The sequence below is a fragment of the Eupeodes corollae genome, chromosome 3 (genome assembly GCF_945859685.1).
Source record: "Eupeodes corollae chromosome 3, idEupCoro1.1, whole genome shotgun sequence".
Classification (NCBI taxonomy): domain Eukaryota; kingdom Metazoa; phylum Arthropoda; class Insecta; order Diptera; family Syrphidae; genus Eupeodes; species Eupeodes corollae.
In genome coordinates, this window is record NC_079149.1 from 124,205,462 (window position 1) to 124,223,449 (window position 17,988).

Here is a 17,988-nt window from a genome sequence, read left to right on the forward strand (position 1 = left end):
AAACGTGAGGTCAAAGCTCCATTGTGTTAGCATGCATATAATTCCTATGGCTGAACTCGTAAACGTCAGGTGAAACCGAAGCTGAAGCGTGTTTGTGATTCAGCCACAACAACAGATGTCAAATTGATTTTCTTTCAAGGTTGGAAATGGCACTTTTGAAATTTGCAAAAAATGATAAAGAAGATGATTATAAGAAAATTCTTAATACTTCCTTAAGGCGGCGCTACTGTCCGTGGCGGACCTGGGCCTCAACCAACATGCGCCTCCGGCCAGCTCGGTCCCTAGCTAGTAGTCTCCAGTTTCGCAAAGCCAAATTGGTTGAGGTCTTCAACCATCTGCGTGCACCACCTGAGTCACGGTCTTCCTCTACTGCGCCATTCCTCGGGATTAGATTCGAAGACCTTCCTGCTGGAGCGTTGATGTCCATTCCCTCTACATGACCTAGCCATCTAAGTCGTTGGACTTTAATTCTGTTAACTAGGTCAGTGTCGCTGTACCGCCCGCTCTAAGTGGCTCTAACGAAATATTATATACAAATCAGTATCTTCAATCTAACTTTAAATACAAGTTGTTAAATAAATAAAATAGGTGCAGCAATATCCTTTGCGAACTAAGGCGTAGTGCCTCAAAATTCCCAACCTTTATTGTGTGCGAGGGATGGTAGGGACCTACGTCCTACAGTTTATAGTCGAATAATAACTGCTAACTTGAGAAAGCACTTTCATGACAAGAATTAATTTTTGAGGATTTTTCAATTCCTCGAAAGAGGCAGTATCCGTTTAAACAACTTTAGATGGCACAGGCAGGGATTGATTCATAGATAATGAAGTCATTGATGCAAGTTTCAGTTATCATGAAATCAATAAAGCTCTTATAAGATAAGGAAGTAACAGTATCGGATGGGATTCATTCAGAATTTTACAAATATGGAACTCAGAAAAAAATAAGTAACATTTTAACAATGTTTAGCAAGAATCCCTGATTTTTCTTATCTACAAAAAGGAAACACAGCAGATCTAGCAAATTATAGGGGCATATCTTTCTTGAATTCTTTGCATAACCTTTTAACAACTGTCTTGCAACGTCGTTTCAACATATGAATCACAAGGAATAACATCATTGGTGAGTGTCAGGCTGAATGCGGACCAGAGTACTCACTAAAAAGTATTGCATTATCATTTTTGAGCAGTGCCAAAAATCTGCATTTGATAATCTAGACAGAAATGTGTTTATGTATAAGACGTATGGCATAGAAATGTCTTGGAGGTTTCCAAGGTTTATTAAATACTGCAGTACAAGATCAGTAATCTGACATGTTTTCACACAGGATTTCTACAATGATTTACATATGTGCTTTGCTGTTTGCTCTTTTTATCGAAGATCTAGTTGAATGCCTACCGTTTGGTATAGAATTCAGAGAAAAACCTATCAAAGCACTGCTGTTTGCTGACAATACTGTGCTTCTTGCATACTCGCAGAAATCTTTACATTTTATAATAAAGCGCTTCAATGTCACTGCAAACCATAAAATTTAACTATTCATTTAAAAACGCCAAGAGTTCTGGAATGGAGGAAGGCGATACCTTGGTGCATTTCTTTCTAAGACACTACTTTAACTTATAATAGCTAAGAGTAGAAGTGTTTTTCGACTAAAAATTTCAGTCGTAGTAAAAATTTCGTGTCTTTAAAGCAGTTTCATAAAAATAATGTTGTCTTCGTCTGAAGTGTGGGGGGTTAGAAACAGAATAAAACGATAGAAGGATTGCTGTGGTAAAGAACCTGGACTACACTTTCACTTCTATTTATTCGCACCCTTAAGCTACATTATTAGAACTCCCAGTATGTAAGAAAGACTTCCAAAGTTAGTATAGCTCCGGACGAAATAAGGAAAAAACAAGCTGGGTGAAAGCATATAGCAGGACTTAGGCCAATGGTGCGAAATGCAACTTAATCTCAACTGCAATGACTTCAGCGAATGGAAATAAAAGCTAATTTAAACTAATTTAAACGTTGATCACGTTTTCAGTTCAAATAACAGAAGTAGAGTTATTACTTTCGGGATGATAGGAAAGCTCTATGACCAGTACTTTGTGAGCTAATTAACACGCATAAAATAAGAATACTATATACATTTCATTGGCCGATGTCCAGTCTTAGCCGAATTGAAAAGATTCTAACTCTAAACAACATTTTTGGCATTTAGTTCTTCAATGGTTCTAAGTGTCATTTTTAGATTTGAATTAAGTTAAAAAATGATGACTCGTTTTTGAGACATTAAATTTTAAAAAATTGAAACCTGAGAAATTTTGAATTTTGGATTTTAGACATAACTTGTATGGGCACTAATTTTATGTTGGTGTGAATCTGATAAAAACCCTGATTTCCAAATTTGAAGCTGTATAGGGTCGAAGACAGATTGACGTGCAGAATCTCTTAACTCACTTTTTTGAGATATTTACCATGGTTGTGTTATGTTTGATTAAAATCTCGAGTTTGAAACGTTTCAGAAAAGATTTCATCTGGTATCTGCGGTTTTCCAAAAAGAAGGTTTATTTTAAATAGTCTGCTGACATATTTTTAAAATGCGTTAAAACTACAAACATTCAGAACAAATATATTAAACACTTTGCAGTCACAGTTTGCAGTTTTGCAAGAAGTGTTTTCTTGACGATGTTATTTCTGAAAGAAGATCGAATTTGGCATTTACAATTTAACTAAAAGGATATGGTTGTGAAACCGTATATATACAATAAAATAATTGATTCCTTTTAAAAAAAACTTTAATTTTTAAACATCAAAATGAAACCAATTATTGAAAAATCTTCTACTAGAAACCTAGGCCAACATAGAGAATCTTCAGTATCTTATGACATTGAGTTTTCTCTGATGGACAGATTTTATTTAGAATTTTGAACCGTAAAAACACTTAAATGTACCTCAGTTACGTTCTCACCTTACACATGCCTACTTCAATTAATCTCCAAATGATAATAACTACACCACTCAACATGATCCCAAGGATCATATGTGGATCAAGTCAAAACATTTCATTGTCATTGTTAAACATTCGTATAATACTTCTGATTTCAAAAAAAAAATTGCAGCTTCTCTTCAAATGTTTTGTTCTTAATGCCCAATTCACAACCGAATTATAAAACATACGTCTCGGCTTAATAATTGACAAAACAACAAAAAAGGACTTTTGTCACAAATCACACCATAGTTCTTTTTAAATTTCCTAAATGCGAGTATCAATGGCATTAATTCCACAACCACTCAACCATCAAATCCATGTCCTTTTCTTTTGGTTCTCAATGCGAATGCGAATGGAAGGTACCAGGTTTTCTATATTTTTTTTCTTCAATGATTCACACCCAAAAGCTAAACGAAGCGTGATTCGATTGCGTGTCCTTTGACAAGGATATAAACAACGATTCCAACAAAAAAACACACAACAAATAAATGTCATTCACATGAGATTTGAATATATATTTTACCTACCTTAAAATGGAGGGTGTGAGCTGTGATGTAAGGACATCATATAGATATAGAGCAACTATAGGATTAGTGAATCCTTGTCTCACAGTGGTGAACCGAAAAATCTCCTTTTCTTCAAGTATAGCAATCACAAGTACATTATATGGGAGAGTGAGAAACCAGAGAGACACACTATCTCTGTACTTTCAGAGGGATAAATAATGGAATCCTTTTTGCCCATTCTATGTGCACGCATCCATTAAATAACCACCCATTGTCCTTTTTCTTCGTCTTATTCCATATAAAAAGGACAAAACTCTCGGTGTCTCTACATTTACAGAGCTAAGGACAAAGTCGTATGTTGACACGACCTAATTTTCGATTACTTACATATTATATTTTTCTTTTTGTTGGATTGTTGTTCTTGTTACTGATGATGCTGTTCGTAAGGACATTTTATGCTCTAGTTATTGTTGTTGTTGAGGTCTATTTTGATATCCAGGCTAATAAATGTCAAACTGAATTATTTCTGAATCTCAAGGATATAAGGAAGGATTCTTGGTCTTTGATTTACATTTACTTACAAGTTTCTTCCTTTTCTCTTTGTGTCATAAATAATATTTAAGAGAAGTGGGGGAACCCTTTTTTGTTTTTGTCTTTAAGGACATTCGATACGCAGTTTGTTGGTCAGTTTGTTTACTACCACATGGTGTTTACTGGTATACATTGCGTACCTAACTTACGGGGTAAAAAAAACACCTTAGTGGTGGCGACGTGTCGGTCGATAGTGGTCAAGAAAACCACTAAAAGATTTTAGTAACAAGGGGAGAACAAGTGTTTATTGTCTGCTCCTGATGCGATGTGGTGGCGATGGCGGTGGGAAGAAATTCGATAGGTGCGAGCCCTGATTTCGTCAACACTCAATGTCGACCTGCTGTCATCATTGTTTGCCACTATACTCACCCGTATCCAATCCTTATACATGTTTTAATGATAATCATGGATGTTAATGATGATGTTGATGGAGGTCGAGAGTTTGGTCGGTCACTCGTGGGACACACACCAGTTTTCTGTGTCCAGTTCATATGAATGTCGACGTCGTCGTCTTGTCGTGTATTGGACTCCTTGTATGGCACAAATTGAGTGGAAAACCTTTGGGCGCCAATTGGTGATGTGGCGACCGACATTGACGCCGGCCGCCGCCGCTGACCGACGATTGTTGCGGTGTCGGTTAAGTTTATGCGAGGTCTTAAATTTCCATTACTGTTGTCAGTTGAATTTTATTTGTCTCTTATTCTACTCATCCTCAAAATTTTGTTGTTTCTATACCTACTTATACTTAAGCCACCGTTATTTAAAAACAACGAAATCCACACCAAACTTTTATTATGTTTGATTTACAAGTCAATTGGAAGGAATTCATTGGCGTTATTTGACGGTCAAACCGGATAGGTCAAACGTAGGGATATAGTAATTTTTATGGGAAGATTTGATTTAGAATAAAAAGAATTCTGGCGCCACAAACCAATTTCAGTTGGTTTCAAGGTCTCTTATATGAAATTCGCTTAGTCCGGTTTTGTAAAGAGGAACGCTGCCACTAGGGCCGTGAAATAAAACCACGTAAATTAAGACCAACTTTGCAAATTATACCCTTTTTGTCTCATTTCTCAAGGTCTAACAAGACCGACTGGGTAAAATTGGCTTAATTTTAAATTGATGAAAAGAAACCACAAAAACTTTGAAGACATTGAAATTTCTTAGAGGTTTAAGTTTGAATTCTATATTTCACTTTGTATTTATTGCTATTTCCACTCAGAAGATTAAAGAGTTCACTTTTATAATTTTCATTTCTAAATAAATTTATTGCATTTTAGTTTTCAAGTGACTTTTCATTTCTTACTTCCGAATTTTGAACTTAAAAAAACTTTTAATTTTGCCATTTACAATTATCGCTTTTTATTGTACATTTTTCACTTTGCAGTTTGTGGTTATTCATTTGTTGGTTTTCACTTTGTTTCTCTAAAAGGCTTTAGATTTTTATATTTTTCATTTCCAACCCTCCAGATTTCACCAATTAAATTTCACTTCGTTCTTTTAATTTTTATTTTAAAATTTGTCTATTTTCACTCTGTTTTAGAGTTTTTTCACTTTGTATAGTCCAATTTGTATTATAAATTTTTCTTTCTTATATGTTTTGCTCTTTTAACTTTAAAATTATTCCAAAAGTGTGGACGAATTCATGGCTTTCAAACATTTTCCCTTAGAACTTTGCCCTTTCAAAAATCAAATGGGGTGGCGCAACAGTCCGTTGTGAACCAGGGCCTGGTGACTTACAACTCTCAACCATTCCTGTGTGCGAGTACTGTTGTCAGGAATGGAAGGGACCTACAATTTTAGGCCGAATCTGAAAGGCTAGTTTGAAAAAGCACTTTTTCATGACAAGAATTACTCTTGAAGGATTTTTCAATTCCTCGCAAGAGGCAGTACCCGCGAAAATTATTTTTTTTTAAATTAAGGTGGCACAGGCATGGATTGAACTCAAGACCCCTTGCATGACAGTCCAACGCACTAACCATCATGCCACGGGTACTACTAAGAACTTTGCCCTTTACTCTTTGAATTTTAAAATTTTGATTTGCGTTTTCCATTCTTAACACTTGACGATTTATAGAAGTTTGATTTTAAATAGTCTGCTATTTAGACAGATGTCTCTCTTAAGGCTCAAGCTGTCATATTTTTTTCACGGGAAAATATTAGAGTTCTTAAAAATCAAGTTAAACACACTCAAAAATGCATACAAATTTTAAAACTTCAGAACAGAGGTGGTGAACACTTTGCAGTCATAGTTCGCAGTTTTGCAAGAAATTTTTCGATGAGGTGCAAATTGGTCGTAGACCATTTCAACTTCAAAAAGAAAAAATGGGTATCTTCTCAAAAATACAATTGTTTTTTAAATATAAAAAGGAGAACTTGGAACTTTACCCTTAAATGCAATTTTTGTCTTTCTGGACGGTAATATTTCGCCTCTTTCTTAAAAAATTTCATTTCGTTTCTTTCTTGTTTGAGTTTGCTTTTTACATTATTAACTTCGATTGATTTGCATATTTTATATAAATCTTTTTAATTTCAACTTTTCACTTTGTATTTTCACTCCACAATCTTTCCGTTTTGCAATTTGTAGTGAAATCTTAGACGCTCTCACTTAGTTCCTTTTCATTTTCCGCTTTTTGTTTTCACTTTAAATATAACATTTTGTATTATGAACATTGCAATTTTTGACGGTATTAATTTTCATTTCAACCACCCTCCCTTAATTTTTTATCGGTCTACTGGTTAAGCTTACAGACTTGCGTTCCAATTAATGTTAACCTACAGATACCTTTACTTGACAGCTTTAGACTTCAACCACGTTTTTCGGTTTGGAATGCACTGCAAATTTTTCATTACAAGATTTTCACTTACGTTTCGTTATATTTCACATTCGATTTAAAGTTCTTTTCACTTCAATTTTAGAACGTTGCAAATTTTAACTTGAAATTTAGGCGTTTTCATTATGAAACGAGTATCTGAAAATTACTGGACCGATTTTATTAAAAATTAAACAATTCTTTAAATTTATAAAGCTGAGCTTTAGCTGAAAATAGAGTACATATTGAAGTGAAAGCCTAAGCAAAACTAAAACACCAAGTATTGACTTCAATCAATCATCAATCTATACCACATAATTATTGGACAAATTATTTCGTATACACAAACCCTATCGTTCGTTTCTGTTGTTGAAGTGTTCAAAAAAGAATCAAAAGAAGAAGAAAAATAAGTTCTATAAAAGAAATCCATTCCCACAACGATTTCAGAATCAATTGAACGATTATGTTGTCATTACAAATCATATTCCTAATGATACGTTCACAGCACACAGATCTTTTTAAAAAATAAAAAGAATGAAGTCTTCTTCGAAGAGATCTCCGAAGATGCTGAGTCTTGTTTGCCGACGACCGACGATGACTCTTATATTACGTTCGAAACCCATAAAACTAGAACATATTTCATTTCTCGCACAATAATGTTGAAAGTTGTTACCAGTGATGCTTTATGGTGGAATGGTCCATCGAAGCGCCCAGAGATGATATTTAAGTCGAGACCTCTCTTCTCGCAGAAGCGTGGTTTCTTTTCGTTTCGTTTCTGGGTTTCTGGCTTTCGACAACGAAGACGACGACGACGACGACAACGACAACGACGACTACGATGAGATCCAGAACTGAAAACGACCAAAGTGATTGTAATAAATTTCCTTCATCATCGTTTGTTGCAGCAACTTTTCCCCAGTAATCACCAGACAAATGCCACAAACAGATGGGAAACATTCGACAGAGCCAAGCGTTTTGAATCCGAAATGGAACAAACTGCGCATCACATCAACCAAAAAGCCAAAAAGGCACAAAAGTACGTAATCGCTTCATAAATAATTAAGTTTTCCGAACTTATTCAAAGGTATTCCCACAATTCGTATACCTTTAACCCCTTCATTCCTTATGGACACCAAAAACAATTCACGAAGTGAAAGCAAACCACAAAGGATTCCAAATTCCATTTGAGGCTTCACACAGGCGAAATATAATTATTATTGACGGAGGGAGATGCTGGAACTTGGACTCAGGTGATTTCGCTTTCATTTCTAATTAGATTTTTGTTGTTTTATTTTTTAAAAACTTCTTCTTCTTTTGAGTCTTCTTTGAGTTCGGGGGTGAAAAGCACCTTAAGGCTTAGGGTATAATGTTTCCAGCACGTGGTTAAAATTGGAACAATAATCATAATATTTTGTTGCCCATCTAATATAAAATGGCTTTTTTGGGATGAATTAAGCTTAAGAAGATGAAGAAGACGAAGAACTTATTCTACGTTATGAGGTGGACATTGTTTTGTTTGAGACACCCCCTTTTTCATACATTTCCATCTCTTTAACTTTGCGGGTATTAATGAAAATGTCCTCGGTTTTTCTTTTTAGATTTTACTTACTTCAGAGTTTTCTTTTGAATTAAGAAAGCTAAATATTTTCCTTCATTAAAAGATGGACTTACAAAAAAAAAAATGAAAATCAAAACACGGAGTAAAAACGTCAAGAAAAATTGATGAAGAAAAAAAAATCACCTTCTACATTTAATGAGATCAAAATAATCCTGTTAGAGTTGGTGGAAGTGCTGGAGCAGTAAAACGGCGGCGGCGAACGGTGGCAGCGTTGTTGTAACACTAACGCACCCACTTTGAGGGATGAAGAAGTCCTTTATTTTTTCCTATATAATGTTAATGATAATTTTGATGTTGTTTTTTTCCTGCTTTTTTTAACAAAATAAAAAAGAAGGACATTTTCTCTATTTGGACTTTTATTTCTACTTAATTACATACAGAAACTTAGAGATGAGAAAGAAGCTGGAAGAATCCATTTATACGTCTCACCAAACTCACCATCAATAAACCGGCCGGTCGCGGAACCGGAAGAAAAATGAAATTAATACCAATCGTAGAAAAGTAGAATCTAAGAATTTAATTTTCGAAATAAGATCAAAGTAAACGTTTTTTTTTTTTAAATATTTATTTTCCTTTTGGACCAAATAAACGCGAATGCAAATAATGAACAATCAGTGGCAGAAACACAATTTTTAAAGGATGTTACTTGTCACAAAAATCTGAGATTGACTTTCATTTAGTTTAAAATTGTTTTAACTTGGAAATTTAAAGCATTATTAAATGGAAATTAAGTAAAGGACTTTGATTTGATTGAGGGTTTTGAGATTAAAATTATTTTTAGGGGTGATAAATATTACAACTTCTAAGCAAATACTAAAATCACAGTTTAAGGTGAGTTTCAAGACATCAGTACTATTGCAAAATTTATCTAGAAAACGACAATAACTTGACTTCAATTGGAATATTATGATGGGATACCGACATAATGCATAAGTAAAAACAATATCCCCAAAATTTTAAAAAATCCACAAAATAATTATCCCCAAGTACAAAATCTCCAAAATCCATTTACGAAATCCTCAAATCTAATGTTTTCAAAATTTCGTTAATGCATGTTTGTTTTCATTATTTGAGTGTACTTTTCGGAGCTTAGCAAAAGTTCAGAAGATTACGACTTTTCAAAACTTTACTTCTGGTTCAAAACCAATTTTCTGGATACGTCAAAAAAAAACATGAACCCAAGTTAGTAAGTTGCCGATTGTCTGAAAAATAATTTTCCTCGCACACAAAATATAGTTGAAGCTTGGCAGGATTATATGCACTAACAAGAGATTTATCAAAGGAAATGATCGAAGGGTGTCAAGTTTTCCAAATTATTTTCCTTAAATCAATGGCTCCAAACAAGATAATATTCACAATTTGTTTCCCCAAAAAATCGGTGTCATTATTATTGGAAAAACTTGGCATTGGGATATTTATCCCAATGATTAGAAACCATTGTCTTGGGAATGACACAAAAAAAATGGGCATTAAAACTCAAGGATTCGGAATTTTGTCGTACAATTGGAAATGATAGAAGTTGTTGGCATAGTTGAGAAAATAAGCAGCTGTAAAAACGTCAATTGGAAAAATCGAGCGTGAAAACATACAAGAAGTAAAAAATAAAAAAAAAGGCGGTCAAAAGTTGAAAAAATTGAATTTTTAAAATTTGTGCTGTGCAGTGTGTACTATGCCAATCGGTCGGTTATCTAGCCCTATTATGATGTATGTAGAAAAAATAATGTCAAAAAACTGATAGTACTGTGACCCAAATAATGTTATTGTGCAAAAAATCATATTACACGAACGGTGTCCCTGAAGTCAATATTACTTATTGTTGTTGATATTTTATAAGCGATATTTTATGAACTCTTATGAAGAAGGTTTTCTTTATTTTAATAAATATGATTTAAAATCACGAAAATAAATATAAACCAGCATACAAGTCTTCATATATATGCGTTTCGCCCGATGTAATGGTTGGGCTCATCAGAAAATGACCAACGCACCTTGTCTTGACGCATATATTCCCGAATAAATCGAGATTCTATATAATCCGAGCTTCATAGGTCAACTACGAATTATATAGTTGCTACAAGTTCTCAAAGAAGATAAATTGTAGCTATTTTTATTGCCTTACTATGGTACTTTTGAAGAAGAAATATATGACTGTTAATAGTCGAATTGTTTTTTCCTGATCACCGTTTATTTTTTATGTTCAAATCGCTCTACCATAAAAGTTTGATAAACTGATGCACAACAAAAATAAACCACCATCATATTGATCAATAACGTTTATTAACTAAAAATCATAATGTAAACGTTATTTTCATCTGAAATTTGGAAGACAACAAAAATTTGCCTGGTGGACCGTCCTTTAATGTAGAGAATCTCATTTTATCAACTTTTTAACCAGCAATTTCATACAAATACCGATGTTCATCATGCATACATCATAATGACGAATACAATCATAACATTTATGAAATTGGAGGGCAATCAACAACATCCTTTTTCATTACATTCACCATCTTCATGAAATGAATTATCAGATTTATGAAGCTTTTAATCATAATATTAACGGCTGCATTCACAATATGTATATACATTTTTTTTTTTAATTAATTCATAATATTGATGAAATCATAAACATATTGATGAATTTAAATATCTCATTGATGAATTTAATCATCAATATGACGAATCTAGTAATTATATTGAAGAAAACTTTTAATCATACTTATGAAATTAGTCTCATATTAATGAATTCTTTCATCGTCAATATAACTTATATAAGCATAATATTTAAGGCATTTATTTCATTATTTTCCCGATTTTTAGAAAGATGTCTGTGGGTGTGTACGTTTGTTTATACGTCCGTATGTTCGCGACAGATAATAAGGCAGAAAGATGTAGAAAGTTCTCTCAAGAAAATTGCGTGGGTGGTTTTTTATTATCATAGCAGTTTAAAAAAAGTTAACAATTCGGTTAACCCTCAATATCTCACGAACCAAAAACGCTAGAGACTTCAGTTAAATTTGATATAATATATTGTAACCTGATACCAAACAAGTATATATTTAAAAAAAAAATTCACGTTTTTTTAAAAAAAATCATTTATTGCTTTCAACATTCGGTAACATTTTGAGCATCATCGAAATTAATAAAAGTTACCGAAAATTGATTTTCGACTCAAATAACTTTTTAAAACTTTAATAAATTGGCTTCCAACTAATTTTAGCTTATAAGAAATATTGTTTTTAGCATTCGGACAAATTCTTAGAAAAATCGAATTTAAAATTTGTTTGCAAAAAATAAAAACCGAAACAAAAATTAATAAAAGTTGCTAGAAATTTGTTTTCGACTATTGGCTTCAAACTAATTTAATCTTATAAAAAATATTGTTTTCAACATTCAATAAATGTTTGAGAAAAATCGAAAATCGAAAAATACTAAATCTTGCTAAAAATGTAAATAAACAACTAAACTAAAAACAAAACTAAATTACTTTCGACTCAAATAGCTTCTAAGAAATTAAAAATATTGGTTTCAAACATATTTTATCTCACATAAAATATTGTTTTTTTGATAAAAATCCAACGGTCTGTTTTTTTCATAACAAAAATAAAATATACAAAAAACAGTTCCAACATTTGGGAAAAATGATGTTTGGTTCTCGATATCACGCGAATAATAATAGAAGACATTGGCTTTCTTTCATCCATTTTGTATTTTATTATATAAGGAATAAAAACTTTAAATTAATCCTACTAAAATTGGTAAAAAATGGTTTTTGACTAAAATCTCGTTAACAAAAAAAGATTTTGAAATCAAACTATTTCATCATAATGCAAAATATTGTTATTAATTTTTAAAGTTTTTTAGAATAATTCAATTGAAAACTTTTTTAACAAAAGACGAAAACCTACATATATCATATTGTTTTATATATATGAGTAAATGCCTAAAAGAAATCTACTGTAGTAATAATACACTCTGTAAAACATATCGAAATCACCTTATCGAGTATCATGTAAGCTTTACTGAATACTTCATTATTCTTAATAAAATTCTATTCTATTCGCATACTTTGAACTATCAACAAGTCTTTTCTTTATTCAATACATTACAAAATTGGCGACGAGAAATTTTATATTATAAAAAAATCATTGTAATAGAAAAGCAAGCATCGAATTTCGATTAGTTTTTATTTAAAAACAAAATTTTAATCGGTTCAAAATCTAAAACGTTGAAACACGTTTTGCGAATATTTTCAATGGCCAACGAAAAAAGCACCGTAGTCCATTCGACGACCATCAGTGAATTTAATCCAAGCGAAGACAAATGGGGCATTTGGAAAGAGCGTTTGGACATTCACTTCACCGAAATAAATTGCACCGACGAAAAAGCAAAAAAAGCGATTTTATTAAAATCAATTGGATCTTCAGCATATGAACTTTTACGCAGTCTATGTGATCCAAAGACGCCAGTGAATATAGATTTGAGTGAGCTGTGCGACATTTTGGAATCTCACTTCACACCTCCAACTATTGTATATCATGAACGTAAAAATTTCCATGACGCCATTCGCAACGAGAACGAAAGTGTGTCAACATGGTATGCTCGTATCAAGAAGCTGGCTCTGCAATGTAAATATGGGAACAATTTGGATGTGATGGTAAAAGACAAGTTTATTACTCAATTGCCCGAGAAAATTTTCATACGTATATGTGAAGAAGAGGAAAATTTGTCATTGGCCGATGCTCTTAAAAAAGCGATGATATTTGAAACGAAATTTGCGATGAAAGTTAACACGGATTCCGAAGTTAACTATATGAGTTCAAAAAAAGGACAAAAACCTCGCAACAAATGCAACAACAACAACCGTAAAACACCAGTACAACCGCCTGGCAAGAAAACCGCCTGTACGCGATGTGGATGGAAGACACATGAGGCCACTACATGTCCATACAAGGAAGCTACGTGCCATACCTGTTCAAAGAAGGGTCATTTAAGTAGCGTTTGCCGCTCCAAACAGGAAAATAACAAGAAAAATTTCAATTTTATTAATTCTTCTAATTCAAACCCATATGTAAATTCTATTTCTAATGGCAATTCGTTTGATTTTTCTTTATACAGTTTAAATGACGATGAATCTAGCGGGATGTATTGTTTGAAGGTCAAGTTCAGTGGCACAATGATGGACATTGCATGTGATACGGGGGCACCGCGCACATTTGTTCCGAAGACTTTCTACGAGAAGCATTTATCACAGTATCCGCTAACGGCTTGTAAGATCCCATATAGAACTTACGGTGGAAATGAAATTAATATAATTGGTGAGTGTTTAGCAAGTATTACTTATGGGGACACCAGCAAACGTATTACAGTTGTAGTGACCGATGCAAACGCACCACCTTTATTAGGTAGAAATTTTCTACGTGCATTTAAATTTTTGCTAGTGCAAATGGATCAAAATCATGAGAACCTTGTTCACTCGATTCGATCTCCAGAGAATCGAAGTTTGTCCGGAATTGTAGACCAAATTAAAAGTCAATTTTCAGAACTTTTCGATGGCCAATTGGGCAAATATGATGTTTGTGAAATTTCATTGCAAATTGATAGTCAAGCCAAGCCGGTATTTTGTAAGCCACGACCAATTCCAATTGCTTGGAAGTCTGAAATTGAACAAAATCTGAGAGATTTAGTTGCAAACGGCGTTCTTGAACAAATTGAAACTGCGAAGTGGGGAACACCGTTAGTTCCCGTTTCTAAACCAGATGGCAAATTACGTGTTTGTGGTGACTACAAAACTACAATTAACAAGTTTCTTGTTGATGTTAAATACCCATTGCCTCTGATCGAGGAAATCTTCACATCGTTACAAGGTGGAGAATTATTTAGTAAATTAGACATGAGTGCTGCCTATAATCAATTGTGTTTGGATGAAACATCATCTCTATTGTGTGCTTGGAGTACTCATATTGGTACATTTAAAATGAAAAGATTACCTTTTGGCGTAAAGCCGGCAGCTGCTATTTTTCAAATGCACATGGAAAATTTACTAAGGGGTATCAATGGCGTAGTTGTATATCAAGATGATATCACAGTCACTGGAAGAGATTTCAAAGACCATCTCTTTAATTTAAAATCGGTTTTAAAAAAAATGGCCGATGCTGGTTTGATATTGAATGCAGTTAAATGCATTTTCTTTCAAAAACAAATTTCTTATCTTGGTTTTACCATTGATAAAAATGGTCTGCATAAGAACAGAGAAAGATTTGCGTCTATTTTGGATGCACCTATTCCTAAAGATATTCATGAATTGAGAGCATTTATTGGCATGGCTAATTACTACTCACGCTTCATAAAAGATTTTTCAAATAAAATGAATCCGTTGTACATTTTGCTTCGGAAAGACGTTCAATTCATATGGAACACAGATTGTGAAAAGGCATACGATTTAATAAAACATGACATTTCGTCAGAGCAAGTGATGACTCATTTCAATCCAAAACTTCCAATCGTTCTAACGACTGATGCATGCAAACATTCTGTGGCAGGAGTCTTATCACACCGGTTTCCGGATGGGCTCAAACCCGTTGCTTTCATTTCGAAATCCTTATCCAAAAGTGAATTGAATTACTCCGTCATTGAAAAAGAAGCATTAGCCATATTTTTCTCTGTCACTAAATTGAAACAATATTTATTGGGAAACTTTTTCACCATCTCAACAGATCATAAACCCCTATTATCTATTTTTGGTGAAACACACGGTTTACCTTTGATGGCCGCAGCTCGCATGCAGCGCTGGGCCCTGATATTGAGTGGTTTCAATTATGAAATTAAATATGTAAAGGGCATCGATAATGAGGCTGACAGTTTATCACGTTTACCTCAGCTATCGTACATTGAAAAATATAATGATGCAAGCTATATAGATTTGATTGAAAAAGATAATGCTTTACGAATAAATTTTAAAAATATTGCCATTGAAACGAGACGCGACCCCATTCTCAGTAAACTTTTGGAAGCTATCGAAAGCACCACTATTGACAAATTGGATTCCAATTTTGATGTGTTCAAAAGCAAATCACTTGAACTTACCGTCCAATATGGATGCATCATGTGGGGGTTTCGAACGGTTGTGCCAACAAAACTTCGGCAATATATTCTTAATGAATTACATGCATCCCATATGGGAGTAGTCAAAACCAAATCATTGGCAAGATCATACGTATGGTGGCCAAAAATTGATTCTGAAATTGAAAATTTAATAAAAAAATGTGTTCCGTGTCAACAATTGCAGGCAAGTCCACCCAAAGCCGATCTAATACCATGGGTACCAACAGACTCAGTTTGGAGTCGAATTCATATCGACTTTGCTGGACCAGAGCTTAACCATTATTTTTTAATCGTGGTAGATTCACACACGAAATGGGCTAAAGTTTTTAAAACAAAAATAATCACATCTGCCTTTACTATTGGTAAATTGCGCGAGTTGTTTAGTCGCTATGGAATTCCAGACAAAATTGTTAGCGACAATGGAACTCAATTCAAGTCTGCCGAATTCAATGACTTTACCACACGTAACAATATTGAACACATTTTCACTTCCCCAGGTCATGCCGCAACAAATGGCCAGGCTGAGAATTTTGTAAAAACGTTCAAAAAGTCATTCATTGCTAGTGTAAACAGTGCAAAGTCAATGAATTCATCGCATAATATAGACACGATTATAAATCGAATTTTGCTCGATTATCGTAACACAATCCACTGTACAACAAATGAAACGCCAGCGAAATTATTTTTTGGACGCACTTTGCGTACACGCTTCAGTAATTTTCGACCACCAACCCTTAGTGAGGTAGTTGAAAGCAAGCAAAACAAACAAATAAAATATTTCAAAGGCAAACGAAATGTAACTTTTAATAAAGGTCAAAAAGTTATGATTAGAAATTACAAAGATCCTAACAATGCATCATGGTTGCCAGCAAAGATTAAACAAAAAATGGGTCCACGTACGTATACTTGTGTCTACACACACAACAATAAAGAAATAAATCGTCATTTGGATCAAATTCGTGATCAATCTATTGATACAGATAAACCTCTATATGAAGATGTTAAGGCAAATGCGACTGTGATCAGTGTTTCTGATGAGGGTTCAGGTAATGAATTGCAATCGTCACCGTCATCTAGCAACGATTCTAAGGCTAATGATCCGGACTGGATTCCAAATGCAACTCGAAGCACTTCGGATTCGGGCCATCATGAAAGACAAAGAAAATTGCGCTCGTACAGAAATCGTAAAGTTAGTTGAAAGTCTTCTTAATTGCCTGTTTGCCATAGAAATATGAATAGTTAATTTACTTTTCATTCAAATTTTATAATTGTTATGATTCAGTTAATTTTTATATTTTTCATCAGATTAGCAAACATATAATTTGTATTATTAAACACTTTAGGGGGAGCGTGTTATATATATATGAGTAAATGCCTAAAAGAAATCTACTGTAGTAATAATACACTCTGTAAAACATATCGAAATCACCTTATCGAGTATCATGTAAGCTTTACTGAATACTTCATTATTCTTAATAAAATTCTATTCTATTCGCATACTTTGAACTATCAACAAGTCTTTTCTTTATTCAATACATTACACATATATAGCGCACTACAGCGCTAATTGGATCTCAGGCTAGGTTGCCTTGAGATCGCCATTTATACCTACAAACCACTTAAGAAAGACCAAATGACGATGGAAAGTTATCATTGTGGGTCGCACCGCAGTCCCTTTTTTCAATGTGATTTATGAATATTTAACACAATAAGACTTAAGTAATTTTGGATAGGAAAAAAGTCTACATTTTCCTCGTGTCACATAGGAACCTTATGGAAAGTTTTGTATCCGTACAAATTTGGAACTCGAAATTTTAAATCAAACATAACATTGCGTTGGTAGAGAAGTCGAAAAAAGTGCTAGCCCCAATTCCGTCTTCTATCTGTATGTCTGCACTGGCCCCTACAGCTTAAACCTTTTCGTCGATTGACTTCAGATTTGATTTTCATTAGGTGTTTTTTTTTCATTTTATAAATAACAGTACAAGTTTTTTGGTCAAAAATTCGATTTTTTCACAAACGAAAATGTTTTAAGTTTTTTTTAGATCTTATACCATCTTAACAATGTTTGATGATCAAAAGTGTTGTTATTTTCTATATTTTTAACCAAATATGAAATATTTTATATTTACAAAATGTATTTGAAAAAAAAGCTCTAACGATTTAAGTACAAATTTAAAAAAACCAAGATTTATTTGAACATTTAAATTTTTAAAAAGAAACTTTATTACAGGTACATTTTCAAATTTAAAAAACGGAAAATATTTTTAAACAGAATGTTTGCATACATAAGCAATTTTGTGAGACCCAGTCGTGCATTTTATTTCGGAAAAAGTGGCCCAGGGAAGATTTTTCTTTAAATTTTGGTATAACCATCGTAAT

General features: G+C 33.4%; 1 protein-coding gene across 1 annotated transcript; it reads left to right on the forward strand.

Moving 5' to 3' along the window:
* Positions 1-12,757: 12,757 nt before the first annotated feature.
* On the forward strand, positions 12,758-16,804 carry LOC129950784 (uncharacterized protein K02A2.6-like). The gene has a single exon (XM_056062702.1). It carries the CDS (start codon positions 12,758-12,760, stop codon positions 16,802-16,804), a length of 4,047 nt encoding a protein of 1,348 aa, XP_055918677.1.
* The last annotated feature ends 1,184 nt before the right edge of the window (positions 16,805-17,988 follow it).

What these genes read in the sequence shown, in the direction of transcription:
- LOC129950784 (XM_056062702.1), top strand. Translation starts at nt 12,758, where the DNA reads ATGGCCAACGAAAAAAGCACCGTAGTCCATTCGACGACCATCAGTGAA.